Source organism: Salvelinus sp. IW2-2015, linkage group LG22, assembly GCF_002910315.2.
Source record: "Salvelinus sp. IW2-2015 linkage group LG22, ASM291031v2, whole genome shotgun sequence".
Classification (NCBI taxonomy): domain Eukaryota; kingdom Metazoa; phylum Chordata; class Actinopteri; order Salmoniformes; family Salmonidae; genus Salvelinus; species Salvelinus sp. IW2-2015.
In genome coordinates, this window is record NC_036862.1 from 18,502,594 (window position 1) to 18,517,645 (window position 15,052).

The 15,052-nt window shown below is 44.1% G+C and overlaps 1 protein-coding gene across 2 annotated transcripts in view; it reads right to left on the reverse strand.

Annotated features, from left to right (window-relative positions):
• The window catches only part of ift80 (intraflagellar transport 80 homolog (Chlamydomonas)), an 87,555-nt gene extending 73,344 nt beyond the window's left edge, over positions 1–14,211 (reverse strand). The window contains exons 1-6 of one of the 2 annotated variants that reach the window (XM_024014515.2): positions 13,981–14,211; positions 9,891–10,001; positions 9,707–9,775; positions 6,230–6,339; positions 3,322–3,411; positions 3,029–3,166 (exon numbers count right to left, since the gene is read on the reverse strand). In XM_024014515.2, coding sequence (XP_023870283.1) covers positions 3,029–3,166; positions 3,322–3,411; positions 6,230–6,339; positions 9,707–9,775; positions 9,891–10,001; positions 13,981–14,044 — 582 coding nt within the window. In that variant the 5' untranslated portion in view covers positions 14,045–14,211. Of the gene's footprint in view, positions 1–3,028; positions 3,167–3,321; positions 3,412–6,229; positions 6,340–9,706; positions 9,776–9,890; positions 10,002–12,590; positions 12,831–13,980 lie in introns of those variants that run through there. The other variant, XM_024014514.2, reaches the window with a different exon arrangement.
• Between the last annotated feature and the right edge of the window lie 841 nt (positions 14,212–15,052).

The following is a 15,052-nucleotide window of genomic DNA, read 5'->3' on the forward strand; positions in this document are numbered from 1 at the left end:
AACACATTTCTGACTTCATGTCATAGCGCTGTTTCAGATGAGGTCAAATAGATGGGCAAATAGCAGCTTTAAGAAGCCATCAGCCGCTCCTGATTAAGTATAGGCTTTCTAAAGCAGGACAGCCATTGCACATTGGTTTTGGCTAATTAGTGGAGTGAAGGGTTCCTGGTTCTCGGTTCCTGGACTGGGCCAGAGCTGGGCCACGTCTTCAGTCCCAACCACATCGCGGGAACAGCAGGTATTAATAGCCCAATGATTGTTCTGGACATTTCAATTAAGGCCTGAAACAAGACCCAACATGGGACAGAACACGGAGTCTGATGTGTGTGTGTTCGGTTCTTTAGTAAGCTCGAGTGGGGGTTTCTGAATGGATGGTTTGGAAGAGTCTACCGTCTACCGTCTTACCGTCATGTCATAGCATCCACAGGAACGTCATCATCAGTCTGTATTTGCTATTCTGACAAATTAGTCGAACACACACACACACACACTAACAGGGTCTATGATAGTGTCTGTGTACCGATCTGCAGACGAGAGGGAAAGGGGGAGAGAGAGAGAAAGGGAAAGAGAGAGAGAGAAAGGGGGGGAAGGGAAGGCAAGAGAAAGACAGAGGGAAGGAGAGAGGGCACAATGAGTCACACTTGTTAGTGAGTGTCACAGTGTCAGGGATCGTGACAGAGTCCAGACGCTAGACACCAGCTGCAGTGTCTCGTAAATAGACTGTTGTCTCGCAGGCCCATTGGAGTGCATGCACGGATGCACGCACGCAGGCAGGCACACACACACACTCACTTCTTGTGCTCAAATCCAGTAAAAAAAGTGACAGTGTACTGCTTTGTGCTTAATTGAGAATCTAAGATCTGCCATGCCTAAAGAGGAGAGGGGCTGGGGACAAGACCCGGACAGTTTCTCTCTTATTCAAGTCAATAGAGAGACATATCAAGATGATCAACTATCCATAAAAAAAACATGAGAAAAAGTGATCAGGTTCAGTCCTGGGCTAACGTTGAGACTAGCCCCAACATGTGTGTGTCTGTATCTCTGCATCTTTGTTAATGTGTGCCTCAGTATCTGTGCGTGTGCGTGTAATGGGGTATTCCCCCTACTCCTCGCCCTGTGATAATGAGGAGGGTAATGCACTTCATCTTTTCCGTGGAGGGATAGAGAATGAGAGAGAGAGATAGAGAGAAAGAAAGAAAAAAAAKAAAAGTGACAGAGATAGATAGAGAGGAGGAGAGAAGTCCTGCTGGAGGTTAGGGGTTAAACGTGCTTGGCCGTTCCTGCTGAGGCAGCGCTCTGTAAAGTGCAAGGTTTCATTGTACCAGATACAGAATGAAACTCCTGCCCATTAGTCACGGTAGTAACAGCAAAGATTCCTCACTGTGCTTAACTCCTTCTGCACCACAGCCCAACTACAGCCCAGATACAGGCAGGGATGCAACAGTTACCCTGCACGTACTGGAACACAGCATACACACCAAATGTGCATGAGACTGAAAGCAAGGGCCGCTGGGCCGACAGAACACGGGATCAGATTCATCAACTTATCAAGAAGCAGTTACGAAGTGACATTTGAGTGGCCTTCTCTTTCTCTCCTCTCTTTGTTTCTCTTCTTCCTCAGTCTTCTTCTCCCTGGTGTTGAGCAACCCTCCCACGGCAGGCCAGGGCCAGGCTACAGTACACACCACACTCTCCCTCTGTGGCCTGGGAGGAGGTGAAGGCAAACAGACCCTTACCCCAGTTAGAGTTACTGTACGCGTCATCAGAGAGAGAGAGAGAGAGAGAGAGCGCCACAGTCAACCCCACCACAAGACACAGAGTGGCGCAATGACAAACAATGGAACAGACCCACAACGTAAACAAACTCACAACACAGACACGATTGTCATTGTGAAGAAAGGTGATTTAGGTTCATTATTCGACACAATTACACCCGCTCAGAGAGTTTGTGRTCTCAGTAGTCCAAATAATCTTATTGGATTTGTGTACTCAAAAATTAAAAAATAAAGCAATATTTACAGTGTGAAAAGAAGATACTGCTTATTACTGTACTCTTGCTGCTAACTTGTTTCTGACTCGTAATCCCCAAAGCTAGTAACAGGCTTGAATGGAATAGCGTCCTACTGAGGGTTCAACTCAGAAGAACAAGATGGCTTCCTTCCTCTCCACATCTACTTTCCTTCATCCACACTGATCTGTAACAACTAGACAAGTGAAAGCTAATACCCTTGAATACACACATGCATGCACAAACTCAAATACACAGTGTTTACAAGCACACACACAACCTCTTTCATAACCTCGGTGTTGTGTAGACATCTGCGTTGGCTCAGAGTCTCTCTCCAGACCATTTGTTTTGGTGCAAAAAAAATGCCATTTGATTCTAATTAGATCAAAATGTAGCATGAAATGAGTGGTGATCAGTGCAGAGGAGCAGAGCCCAGTGCTGTTTGTTTTCATTAGGCCACGTCTCATAGAGAAATACACTGACATTTCTATTYTAACTTAACAAGAAATCCAGCTAAGATATATTGTTTCTGGCCATATGTTGAAGAATAATAAAACAACATTCTTTTTCACCTTTATTTAACTAGGCAAGTCAGTTTAGAACAAATTCTTATTTTCAATGACGGCCTAGGAACAGTTGGTTAATTGCCTTGTTCAGGGGCAGAACGACAGATTTTTTACCTTGTCAGCTCGGGGATTCTATCTTGCAACCTTCTGGTTACTAGTCCAACGCTCTAACCACTAGGCTACCTGGGCTACCCATCACTCGCTCATTACAAGTCCACTTACCATCAACAGCACTATCAGCCCCAGGTATTAATACTGACACGTGACAGAGACTAGTGAGTGAGGTGTACAGAGAGAGACTCACAACATGCATTCACCATCTACTTCCACACACTAGGGAAGAGACGGAGGACCTCTTACAGAACCAGGTTTGTCACACCGAAACACACACAGTGACAGTACACAGAGGTGTGTGAGGGGTTGGCAGTGGACGTGTGGTGGGGTGAGCCCTTACCCCGGTCTTGTCACAGAGGCGCAGGGTGTTGAAGGAGCCCACGGCAAACACCTCCCCATCCGGAGACCAGGACACCGAGGTCACAGGGTAGTCATGTGACGAGGACGTGTATAGCAGACGACCATAGCTGTCCCACACCTGAGAAAGGGGGAAGGAGGGAGATGACGGGAAGGAGGGGGAGAGAGCGAGAGAGAGGTGGGAGAAGGAACAGGGTCAATTGCACAGTATTGCGACTGCGTGACACACACGTTATAACACAGGTCATCATTATTGGATCACTGGACACACTTGACCTTGTATTTACAGTCCTCTCCACTTGACAGTATCAGGTCATTCACAGAGTTCCAGTCCACCTTCAGAATGATCCCATCATGGGCCTTCCACTGGGGAGAGAAAGGGAGCGAGGGACAAGGAAGAGAGGAGGGAGCAGAGAAAGAGCAGATGTTTATGCGAGAGCAGTGATATTCTCCATACCCAACCAATAAATTCAGGATCACACCTCAGTTAACCAGTCCCAGGCTCTTTCCCCACACCTGAGAGACAGAGGGAAGGAATGAGAGGAAAGGAAAGAGAGGGGGGGGGCGCAGGTCCATATCAATATACTACACGCTGAGCTGAAGGCTAATATGACTCAAGTTTTTTTTGTCAAGGACAAGCAGGAGAAGACTGCAGGGAGACAAGACAAAGCAAATACAGGGAGGAGAGCGTTCTTATCAGAAGGCGCCTAGTAGACAAGAAGAGAGAGAGCTATAGGTCGAGCGAGGTGCTCTCTCTGACAGCCTCCAAGTCTGCTCTGTGTTAATGTAACAGCTTGGACTTGGCTCTAATTGGAAACAGGGCAGAGCCTTCACAGGTCGCCACGGGTACGAGATCACACACACGACCCCGTCAGAGACCCCATTACATCTCTGTTAAAACACACACACTAACTCACACACCCCAACATTAGCCAAGTGACTTACTGACACATCCTGATGTGCTGCTTATTGTTCAGCATACTGAATGAGACTGGGAAAAATCGTCAGAATAGTCCCCTTCAAAAAAGTAAGGACAGGTTGGACAGTCACACTTACAGTGCATTCAGAAAGTATTCAGACCTGACTTCCTCCACATTGTTATGCTACAGCCTTATTCTAAAATTGATTAAATCATTTCCCCCCTCCATCTACACAATACCCCATAATGGCAAAGAGAAAACAGGTTGTCATTTATGCAAATGTATTGAAAMTAAAAAACAGAAATACCTTAGCTATGAGACTCGAAATTGAGCTCAGATGCATCCTGTTTCCATTGATCATCCTTGAGATGTTTCCACAACTTGATTGGAGTGCACCTGTTGTACATTCAATTGATTGGACATGATTTGGAAAGGCACACACCTGTCTATATAAAGGTCCCACAGTTGACAGTGCATGTCAGATCAAAAAACAGGTCATGAGGTCGAAGGAATTGTCCGTAGAGTTCCAAGACAGGATTGTGTCGAGGCACAGACCTGGGGAATGGTACCAAGAAATGTCTGGAGCATTGAAGTTCTTCATTATTCTTAAATGGAAGAAATTTGGAACCACCAAGACTCTTCCTAGAGCTGGCTGCCCAGCCAAACTGAGMAATCGGGGGAGAAGGGCCTTGGTCAGGAACACGATAGTCACTCTGACAGAGTTCCAGAGTTCCTCTGTGGAGATGKGAGAACCTTCTAGGACAACCATCGCTGCAGCACTCCACCAATCAGGCCTTTCTGGTAGTGGCCAGATGGAAGCCACTCCTCAGTAGAAGGAACATGACAGCCCGCTTGGAGTTTGCCAAAAGGCACCTAAAGGACTCTCAGACCATGAGAAACAAGAATCTCTGGTCTGATGAAACCAAGATTGAACTCTTTGGCCTGAATGACAAGCGTCACGTCTGGAGGAAACCTGGCACCATCCCTACGGTGAAACATGGTGGTGACAGCATCATGCTGTGGGAATGTTTTTCAGCGGCAAGGACTGGGAGACTAGTCAGGATAGAGGGAAAGATGAACAGAGCAAAGTACAGAGAGATCCTTGATGAAAATCTGCTCAGACTGGGGCGAAGGTTCACCTTCCAACAGTACAACGACCCTAAGCACACAGCCAAGACAACGCAAGAGTGACTTCGGGACAAGTCTCTGAACATCTCTGGAGAGACCTGATAAAAGCTGTGCAGCGAAACTCCCCATCCAACCTGACAAGCGCTTGAGAGGATCTGCAGAGAAGAATGGTTGGAAACTCCTCAAATACAGGTGTGCCAAGCTTGTAGCATCATATMCAAGAAGACTCGAGGCTGTAATCGTTGCCAAAGCTGCTTCAACAAAGTACTGAGTAAAGGCTCTGAATACTTATGTAAATGTGAATATGTATTTTTTTATTTTATTTTTCAAAAAAATCTAAAAACCTGTTTTTGCTTGGTCATAGGGTATTGTGTGTAGATTGATGAGAAAAATAAAATARAATAAATAAAAAAATGTTACCTTTATTTAACTAGGCAAGTCAGTTAAGAACCAGTTCTTATTTACAATGACGGCCTAGGAACAGTGGGTTAACTGCCTTGTTCAGGGGCAGAACGAAAGATTTTTACCTTGTCAGCTCGGGGATTCGATCCAGCAACCGTTCGGTAACTGGCCCAACGCTCTAACCACTAGGCAACCAGACGCCCCAATTTAATCCATTTTAGAATTAGAACGTAACAAAATGTGGAAAAAGTCAAAGGGTCTGAATACTTTCCGAAGGCACTGTAGRTCAATACTCATGAGATGTATCGACCAACAGATAACCAGAGGCACGTGCCATAAAAGGAGGACGAGAGGAGGAGTCAACTCAGTCATTGTCTCTTTTCTCCTCCTGCCATGTGAAGGTTATCACTACAACTCCTGATCTCCACCCCCCTCCGCCTCCCAAACCCCTCTCTCTCCCACGACTCTGTCTCTCCCCAAAGGGAGCAGGGGGATGGGGTGAGGGGGTTGTAGGGCTCAGAGTTGTGCAGGGGGTTTCTCCATACACTGCCAGCTGTTGCTCTGCTCAGGGGGAGGGAGGAGGTGGGGGGGAGGGGGGTGCACACTAAACCCTCTGGTGTTTACTCAGGGTCCCAGGCACAATTCAGTGCCAAAAACAATAAACAAATGTACATGAACAAGAAGAATACTCACTGGAGTACGAGGTCTTCAAACCCCACACACACTCACAGTACCTGTAGGAGCTTGGCACTAGGTTGCAGGGGCTTGATTATCAGCAGTCTGCCTGACGTGTACAGGATCCTATCAGAGTCCGGGCCCCAGGCCACTGAGTACACAGGAGACCCTGAGAGAGAGACACACACAGCAGGAGGTGAGGAATCACACTGCTTAACAATGTCCATGTGCTTAAACAATAACTTTTATAATACTATTTTCATAACACATCCATTAATATCAGAAAATTATGAAAACTGAAACTTGTTTAAGGCCGTTTCACAGTTGCATCTCCTTCTCAGACAGCGTGACATATAATAATTCTGTCAGTAGAAGATCCACTAGTTAGTTGACTCTGGTTTCATCAGAGCATTGATTAGCTATCACAGTTTACCTCGAGGCAGTCCTTATCAAAGAGGGAGAAGTGCCTGGTGTTCCTTACAAACACAGAGACACTGCAGCAGCTGGAGGAGATTGCATTTCTAATTTCCACACCACAGCAGTGTCATATTTACTCTTAAGGTTCACCTCGTACAGCCTGTAGGAATGGGATTTTGCGTGCAAAGCTTGCTGGAATCCTGCAGACCTGGCTGTGTATCACACCAAGACAGCTGAGCGTTAAGAGAAACCTGCCTAAACCGTGTGTGTGTGTGTGTGTGTGTGTGAGAGAAAGAGGCAGGCTGACATTTAACCCTGCTCCAGGTGCTTGCGGTTTCTCACAAATGCCAAGAGGTCACATGATTGCGGGCTGACAATGAGAGACGGCTGAGACGAGTTCCCTCTGCCCTCCTCCTCCTCCGCCCCCCTCCTCCTCCTCTTCTACACCCGTCCTCTCCTCCCTCGCTCTTCCTCCCCCACACAAATGGGACACGGTTACATCATCTCACTCAAGACTCACAACAACGGCCCCCAGCTGTACCCGTGACTCCTGCAGTGTGTGTGTGCATAAGGGGGCGCAGCACCTGCACAGATGCATCTGCAGTGTGGATGATGTGTCCACACCTGTTAGGAGACACCACCAGTTCCTCCATGCGCTCTACAAATCTGTACGTGCAACAGCGGCTGTGCMGCTCACTCCCTCTCAAGCCTGTCCAGTCAATGCCATGGTTCACAACAACACAGACAGACACATTAAATAGAGGACTGAGGGAGAATGTGCATCGTGTGGCGAAACTGCTCCTGCCTCTGCCCAGTTTTCTATGGAAGCAAAGAGCCCATTCATTCGGGAGAATGCATCCATGTCATCCGGATGGCCAGGTTTTACCATCAACGGCAACATTTTTTGGGGGCCACTTCTGAGAAGATATTTCAAAATGGCACAATGAATCAATTAATAAGTAAACCATCTGTATGCGAGTACTGGTTAGAGAAATGGATCATTAGGAGTCTTTTTTTATGGATTTTAATAAAACTCCACTCCAATAAACCTTTGAAACTTTACGGTGCCTTTAATAAAAATGGAACTGGAGCATTGGCTGCATTTTCAACTGTATCCAGCAGCATTACACCCTAATAGTTCAACACACACACACACACTTCTCTCTGTCTGCCAGATTGTCATCTTAAATCCTCCATGGTTGTCATCTTAAATCATCTGGCTGGACTAAACACTGTTAACACAAAAGCCATCTTTCAGATCGTCGCATCGGCATCGTTTACAGCAGTTTTAAATACACACAGAGAGACACACTGTACGCACACACACACACTGTAAAGACACTGTACACACACACAAATCCCAACTGTGGAAGTAAATGTGAAATCCTAAAGATTGTCAAAACATGAGGCATATCATGTAGTGCTTCAAACTGTACTAGTCTTTCTATATGTACTGTGACGACATTATCTAGGTTACTATATAACCACCATTCTCAGAGCTGTCTAATGGCAGCGCATCATGCCGCTTGTCTTCAACCAAAAGCTCAGTTTAAGTGGAGAAACCTTTGTGACACGGCACAGAGGGCTACCTGAATAAACATGAACAGTATTGTACCGCTCTGTGACAAGCCTTTCTCTTTTCATCAAATCCCTTTCGCTCTCTCTCTACATACCTCTCTCTCGCTTTCTCTCTTTCATCCAGTGAGGTGCCCTAAAAAGCAGAAGGGGCCTTAATGAACACTGCGGTCTGTGTGTGAGACTTTAATTGGTGGCTGTGTGTTGCCTTATGTTTACAAAATTTCCGCTAGCGCCGTCTCTCTCTCTGTAACTCACGTGGCTGTGTTCATGGGTTTGACCTCATTACAACTGTCCCTGGCCCGGCCCAAGCAGGTCCTCTGCCTGGGCACAGAGTGTGAGAGAGACCTACAAACGGCTTGAAAAAGCACCAGGCTGACACATTCACCCCCTATGATTAACACAGTGCATCCTCATTCACACATGGGAGGTGAATTTATTTTCCTCGAGTCAAGCCGAAGTCGGTAGCCGAAGTCCACACCCCTTCGTTGATGATTGGTCAACTGTAGGGATTCTTCAGTTATATGTTTGTTGTCATTCAACGAGATACGACTCGTTTTCAGGCACATTTTTTCACTTGAGATATACTGCCACAAACATCTTAGTTAGATGTAAAAATGTGCGAATAAAATCTTCTTGGCATATACAGTACCAGTCAAAAGTTTGGACACACCTACTCATTCAAGGGTTTTTCTTTATTTTTACTATTTTCTACATTGTAGATCAATAGTGAAGACATCAAAACTATGAAATAACACATATAGAATTATGTAGTAACCAAAAAAAGTGTTAAACAAAWCAAAATACATTTTGTATTTGAGATTCTTCAAAGTAGCCACCCTTTGCCTAGATGACAGCTTTGCACACTCCTGGCATTCGCTCAATCAGCTTCACCTGGAATGATTTTCCAACAGTCTTGAAGGAGTTCTCACATGTATTTTGATTTGTTTAACACTATTTTGGTTACTACATGATTCCATATGTGCTATTTCATAGTTTTGAATTCTTCACTATTATTCCACAATGTAGAAAATAGTCAAATAAAGAAAAACCCTGGAATGAGTAGGTGTGTCCAAACTTTTGACTGCACATAAAAATGAATTACAGATTTATTGAAGAAGTGTACACTGGCTATGACATCTCAAGAAGGACTAACAGAACTATTGCCGAATTTTGTAGTTTTTCAAGCGAAGGTTTTTAAGGGAGTATGCGAGCACACTTGATCAGTTCAGCTAAGCGCCAGTCTAACAGAAGCATGCTGACAACACTGKGCTGGAAGATTACCGCACACACACATGCTCACATACACCTCTTCACACAGAGAGAGTGCAATGTTGTCGCTACACCGTGGAGCAACTGCACCACAAAAACTACAGGGCCCCATTCTGACAAAACAGGAAATTGTTAAAAAGGGACAATATTGGTGGCTGCATTTGTTTCAAAACAAAGTGTGGCTATGCACTGCGAGTCTGCTGCGCAAATTCGTTTTCAAATACAGTAAGTGCTGAGCTGAGTGGTTGAAAGAATAGTTTGAAACATTTTACCTTGCTGGGCCAAGGTGGACCTCAGCATGCCACTCTTAGACCAGATCTTGATCTGTCCATCCTCCCCAGCTGAGGAAACAACATCAACAATCTGAGTTACAACCTACGGCAGTTATAACAAACTTGTTACTGAGCAGCGGATTACATTTTCTTGTGTGTGTTTATTACCCTGTGTCCCCCTCACCTGTGATGAGAGCGGTCCCGTCGTAGTTCCATCTCCCGGCTAATACAGCTCCTTTGTGGGCCTCCACACTCTTCTCAATACGGCCCATCTTAGAGGCCAGGTGAAACTTGCCTACAGACAGACAACAGAGCAGACAGGTAGAAGTCCATTAGATATGAAGGAAATATACTGTATAAACTGTCTCTGCAGTTCTACATCTCACTTGAGGCAACAAACAGTCAAAAAGCATGATAAAAGCATAACACATGATGTCAGGAGAGTTCATAAATACAAAGAATATAGGCAATCGGCCACACACAGAAACAAACAAATAGAGATAAACATAAAGAACTGTAACCAATGGAGTCAGGTTCTCATACATAATGTATTTTGCTCCACTGTCCTGGTTGGTTGCAACCTTCTGAAGACACATTTCTTACACAAAACGGAAGAATGAAAGCGATGTCTCTATGCTGCTTAAATTAAACAGTTTCCTATCTGCTAGAGACGGGGAGCGATCAGGCATGGAGACAGTTATCAAAGACACTAGCCTACCATATACTTTGTGGCGGTGCGTATTAAAAAATACAGARTGTTCTATGTAATTTCTGGTTGCCTAAAACTGCAAATCAGCATGATGCTTCTCTCTCCAGTTTCTATATTTGGATGTCCTAACAAATGTGAATGTCGCAGACTCAGAAAAACAGGTAGTGTGTATACGACCATGGCTGCTGTATTAAAGGACACTCAGAATTAAAATAGGCTTTAAAAAATGTCATTTCTATTAAAGACCTGACTGTTAAACGCCACATTCATACTGCTCACAGAATTTGCTCTGTCTGTCAGTACTACGAACCAAACCCATTTTTGACATATCGCCTCAGAGGCCCACGCAGCAAATGAGTTTGGAGAAAGCCACAAAAGTTACTATAGATTTTCCCCACACACCAAAGCTATACATCTGTGGTTTCTATTTAACCATTTCATAGCCATGTGAAATTTCACTGACATTAAAAACAGAAACAAGAAAAATGTGCCTTTACAAGCTGCAGTGGACTATTGTGCAATCCCCCCCCCCAACTTTTTTTTTGAAGTTGCTGTGCGTTAGGATATAGGACTAGTACATTAAAAACATAAACACTGCCTCTCCATAAAGGAAACCAATGACTTGTTCTAAAACGCAGTCAATTGTGATAATATTACCTATATGATGACTATAAATCATTATGTACCAGAAAGACAGATGCAAATGTTTTCATGACTACATGATCTGCCAGGGAAAATTGCTGCTTCAGTTTGTGGGTGTGTTTATGCAACCCTACACTGCCATTAACATTGTGACCACACGTCGCCTGCCATCGCCGTACATCTCCACTCTGTGTGTTTAGAGCTGATATAGACACAAGAGAACAACAGAGCCCTGTGCTATGAATCAGGTTTGAGGAGTTAGCGAGGTAAATTCTGTCAACTCGAGTTCAACTCGGGATAACCGGTACCACGAAAGTGGCTCACCTTTTAGACTGGTAAATTTCTATGGCAACGAATCCTTCAGAACTATCCTGTTGCAGGCATGCTAACTCCGGGCTAACTCCATTTACCCTGAATAATGTTTCTGAGCATTGAATTGAAGACCAATTAAATCAGATACCATCCCTCTCACAAAGCTTGTGACGGCGTCCTCTTCATTTGAGGAAGACGACTGATTAAATGTTATTCACCCCCCCAAAAAAAATATATTAACTGAAACTAAAGTACCTTTCACATTACACATTTAGTAGACCGCATTTGCTTTCCAAAATACATTTTTCACGTGATAGTATTTTGACATTTGAAACGCAAACTAACAGCCATTGCTAGTGTACCAATGAGTTTAACAGTCAAATTGCCAGGGTTAGAGGTACCAAAACCTTTCTATGGATTATAACGCGTTATCGACTGTGCCGCAAAAGCATGCACAAGCGGCAGAGTCGATTTCCGCGTTTATAAACCCAGGGTCGTTACAGTATATACCCACAACACAACAAGCTGTACCACAAACAAAAGGAGCGACAGGAGTCGGGAAAGGGTGCTTGTTCATTGATAAGCACATCAAAGACGGCATTAACGATAATAAAATAAAGATGGCACTTCGAAAAGCCTATTTCACACCAAAGCCTGCTGGATTTGCAAGATACATTTTCTTATATTTTAATTTCGGCACAAATTAAAATGTGGAACCGATTTGGGCATGGATCGATGTTTCAGCATTGCCTCAATGAAGAGCTCGGCGTTTAACTAGCCACGTGCAACATGCATGCGCAGTTACACGCCTGCTACAGTATGCGGCAGGCAGACGGGCAATATCCACCGTTGTGGTACGAATGAAGCCTTAGAATAGAATGTGAATGTGCAGCTAACGGAAGCGTGCTTCGTAGTATACCACTCTGGTCAATGAGAGACATTTCACACAGACCATGCGGTTATGTACCTTGGGACTCCTATCCTCTATCACCTACCTAATTCAATATCAATCTGTCTTGTTGAATAATGTGAGAAATTAACATTGCTTTAAAATGCAACATTTATTTTCTATTTTAGCGGTGCCAAACACGTGTTTCAGATAGCGCTTTTAGGTAAGCTATGAAAAGTGCTTCATAAATAAAGTTATCGAAACGAATTATCAAAGCATGTTACGAGAAAATCTCTTATTATTCCTCATTATTGGGCCCTTTGGTGACTTGCCATCAGTGCTGGTGAGCACAAAGATCTCAGCCTGGGCCTGCTTCTTGCCTCCCACCGTCTTGGGGAACCAGTGCAGGTCGATGGGGAAGAGGTCCTCCTGCAGCTTCACCACCAGGCTAGTCTCACTGGTCAGCAGGTTCCATCTCAGGATCTGGTGGTCCTCACTGCATGAGTACAGCTCGTCTGCAGTGGTCCAGCCCACACAGCTCACAAGCTCTTTATGTGTCCAGGTGTTAAGGAGGACAATGGTTAGGTGGAAATAGATCAGCGGTTGCGGCAAAATATCTAAATTACTTGAACCAGGTGTGTTAGCGTTAAACTGGAACAAACGTTCTCACACCCTGTAGCCTAACTCTCTGGGTCCAGGGTTGATGACTGCAACAGACTCAAACACAGTGGTTGCTTTTCAGGTKAATTAATCAACACAGATCCTGTATACACCTTTCTTTGTGTTTAGGTAGGGGAGATCCACACACAGGTCTGATAGCAATTAGCATATAAAAACATTTTCACCTACATACAGGTTGCAATAAGCATGCCTTTAGTAAGGTGCCAGGCAGACCTGGGTTATCTGTGCTTGATTGAGCTTAGCGGGCTTAATGGACCATTCAAATAGTCCCAAAACTGCAAACCCAGCCCATCTGCCACTCCGGACACTCAAAATATTTAAAAGTTTTCAAATAGTATTTGAACCCAGGTCTGGTGGTGCAAGGTGCACTGAATATCATATTTGTCTCAGGCGGCCTTGGCTTTGGTCCATGACGTTAGAGCAAGTTGGAGGAACGGACACTAACCCCCTAGACCAGAGCAAAGGAGGTCAAGTATGTTATTAGAGGCACAACTTATTAATAGATTTTTCATTAATGATTGCTGACTGTCCATATTTTTTTTAAACAGAAAAAACGAACTATCAGGTCAAAGCACTGTTGTAGTATCGTTCTATCTTTCACACAATTCAAAAGGATATGTTTTGGTTCCTTGAGTAATGATGTCTTTAATCTCATTGTGGTGGCTAATGTGAAGTCTTCAGAAAATAGGTACTAGGCACTCACTGTAAACAGAAGGGTTGTCATCGATCATTCAAATTGGACATAAGAGTTAGTTACCAAACAGACTGTATTAGCTTGCTATACAATTAGCAAAGAGAGTAGCTAAGTAGCTAGCTATTCATAGCTAACGGTACTCAGTTTGCTAGTAAAAATTTAAAAAACACAGTTGTCTAGTTAGCTAAGTTATGCCTGCATATGTTTTATTTGGAGTGCAGAAGCCATATCGCTAGCAATGACAGTGTATGGCAACTACTAGGTAGTTGATAGTTACTGACTAGCTGCTACGCTAGCCAAATTAGCTACCTCTCTCGTCAAACAAGCGTCCGTCGTTGCTACGGTACCTTCACTGTAGCTAACGTGCTGAGTCTTCACGGTTATCACACTTGATAGCAGACAACTAATCATGTCCAGTTGCCATAGTAGCTCCACCGCTAATAGTTAATGCATATAATGTTATATATTCCTCAACAATTATACTAATCGACATAACCAGAAAAATAGACTGATAGCTATGCAGCTAGCAAGCAATGGTCTGAAACGTAAGCAGAGATACTCATTTTGTAATTTCGATGACGTACCAGGGCTGTGTGAATTACTATCGCGAGAGTTCCTTGGCAACAAACTCTAGAGACCTCTAGAGATTCTAACACTTACGTTGCTAGGTCTTGATGTCATGTTACAAATGAATCATTTGTTGAAGTATTGTTTAATACTTGTTTCTGATTGACTTGAAGGGCATTCTAGAGCGTGCATTGTTTCCCTATAATGGACGGTATAATTCAATGGCTATGAAATTAATTCTTACATTTCTACGGGTGCGTTAGTAAATTGCCTCTAGTGTGTCTGAGTGACTTCTGAGCGTTGTCAGATTGTCCGTTCGTAAATTCAAAGCGTTGGCCGAGGAGTAGGGTTGATCCGAGAGTTCTGATCTCACAACGGCAGTCAAGCGCCCAAGCCAACTGGCTAAAGTTGACTAGCTTGCTAGCTACTTCCAGACACAAATGAGAGAACACCTCACTCTGGCCACATTACTCGCCCTAGCAGGGCTAGTTAGGCTGTTTTCRTGTTATCTAGAGCGTTAGTGACTGTAACTGTGCTGCTAGCAACAATTTAATTCATTTTTTGGCCAACATTTACTGACACCTGTCATATTCAACGGGTGTTGCACGTTCGTAAATTATTCAGTTATTCTGCGCTCTGGCACACAAACGAGATTGCTCTGAAATCCGAGTAGATTGCCAAAATAAATTTACCAATGTTTGAGCTGCTTTTAAAAGCAAAAGTCGAATTGAAAACATTATTGCCATTGTTTAATTCAATTTTCAAAATAGCAAGCTAGGACTGATGGTTTGGTTAGCTGAACTAGCAAATCTGTGTTAAATTATAGCCGTGGTATAATAAACTCGGGGCTTT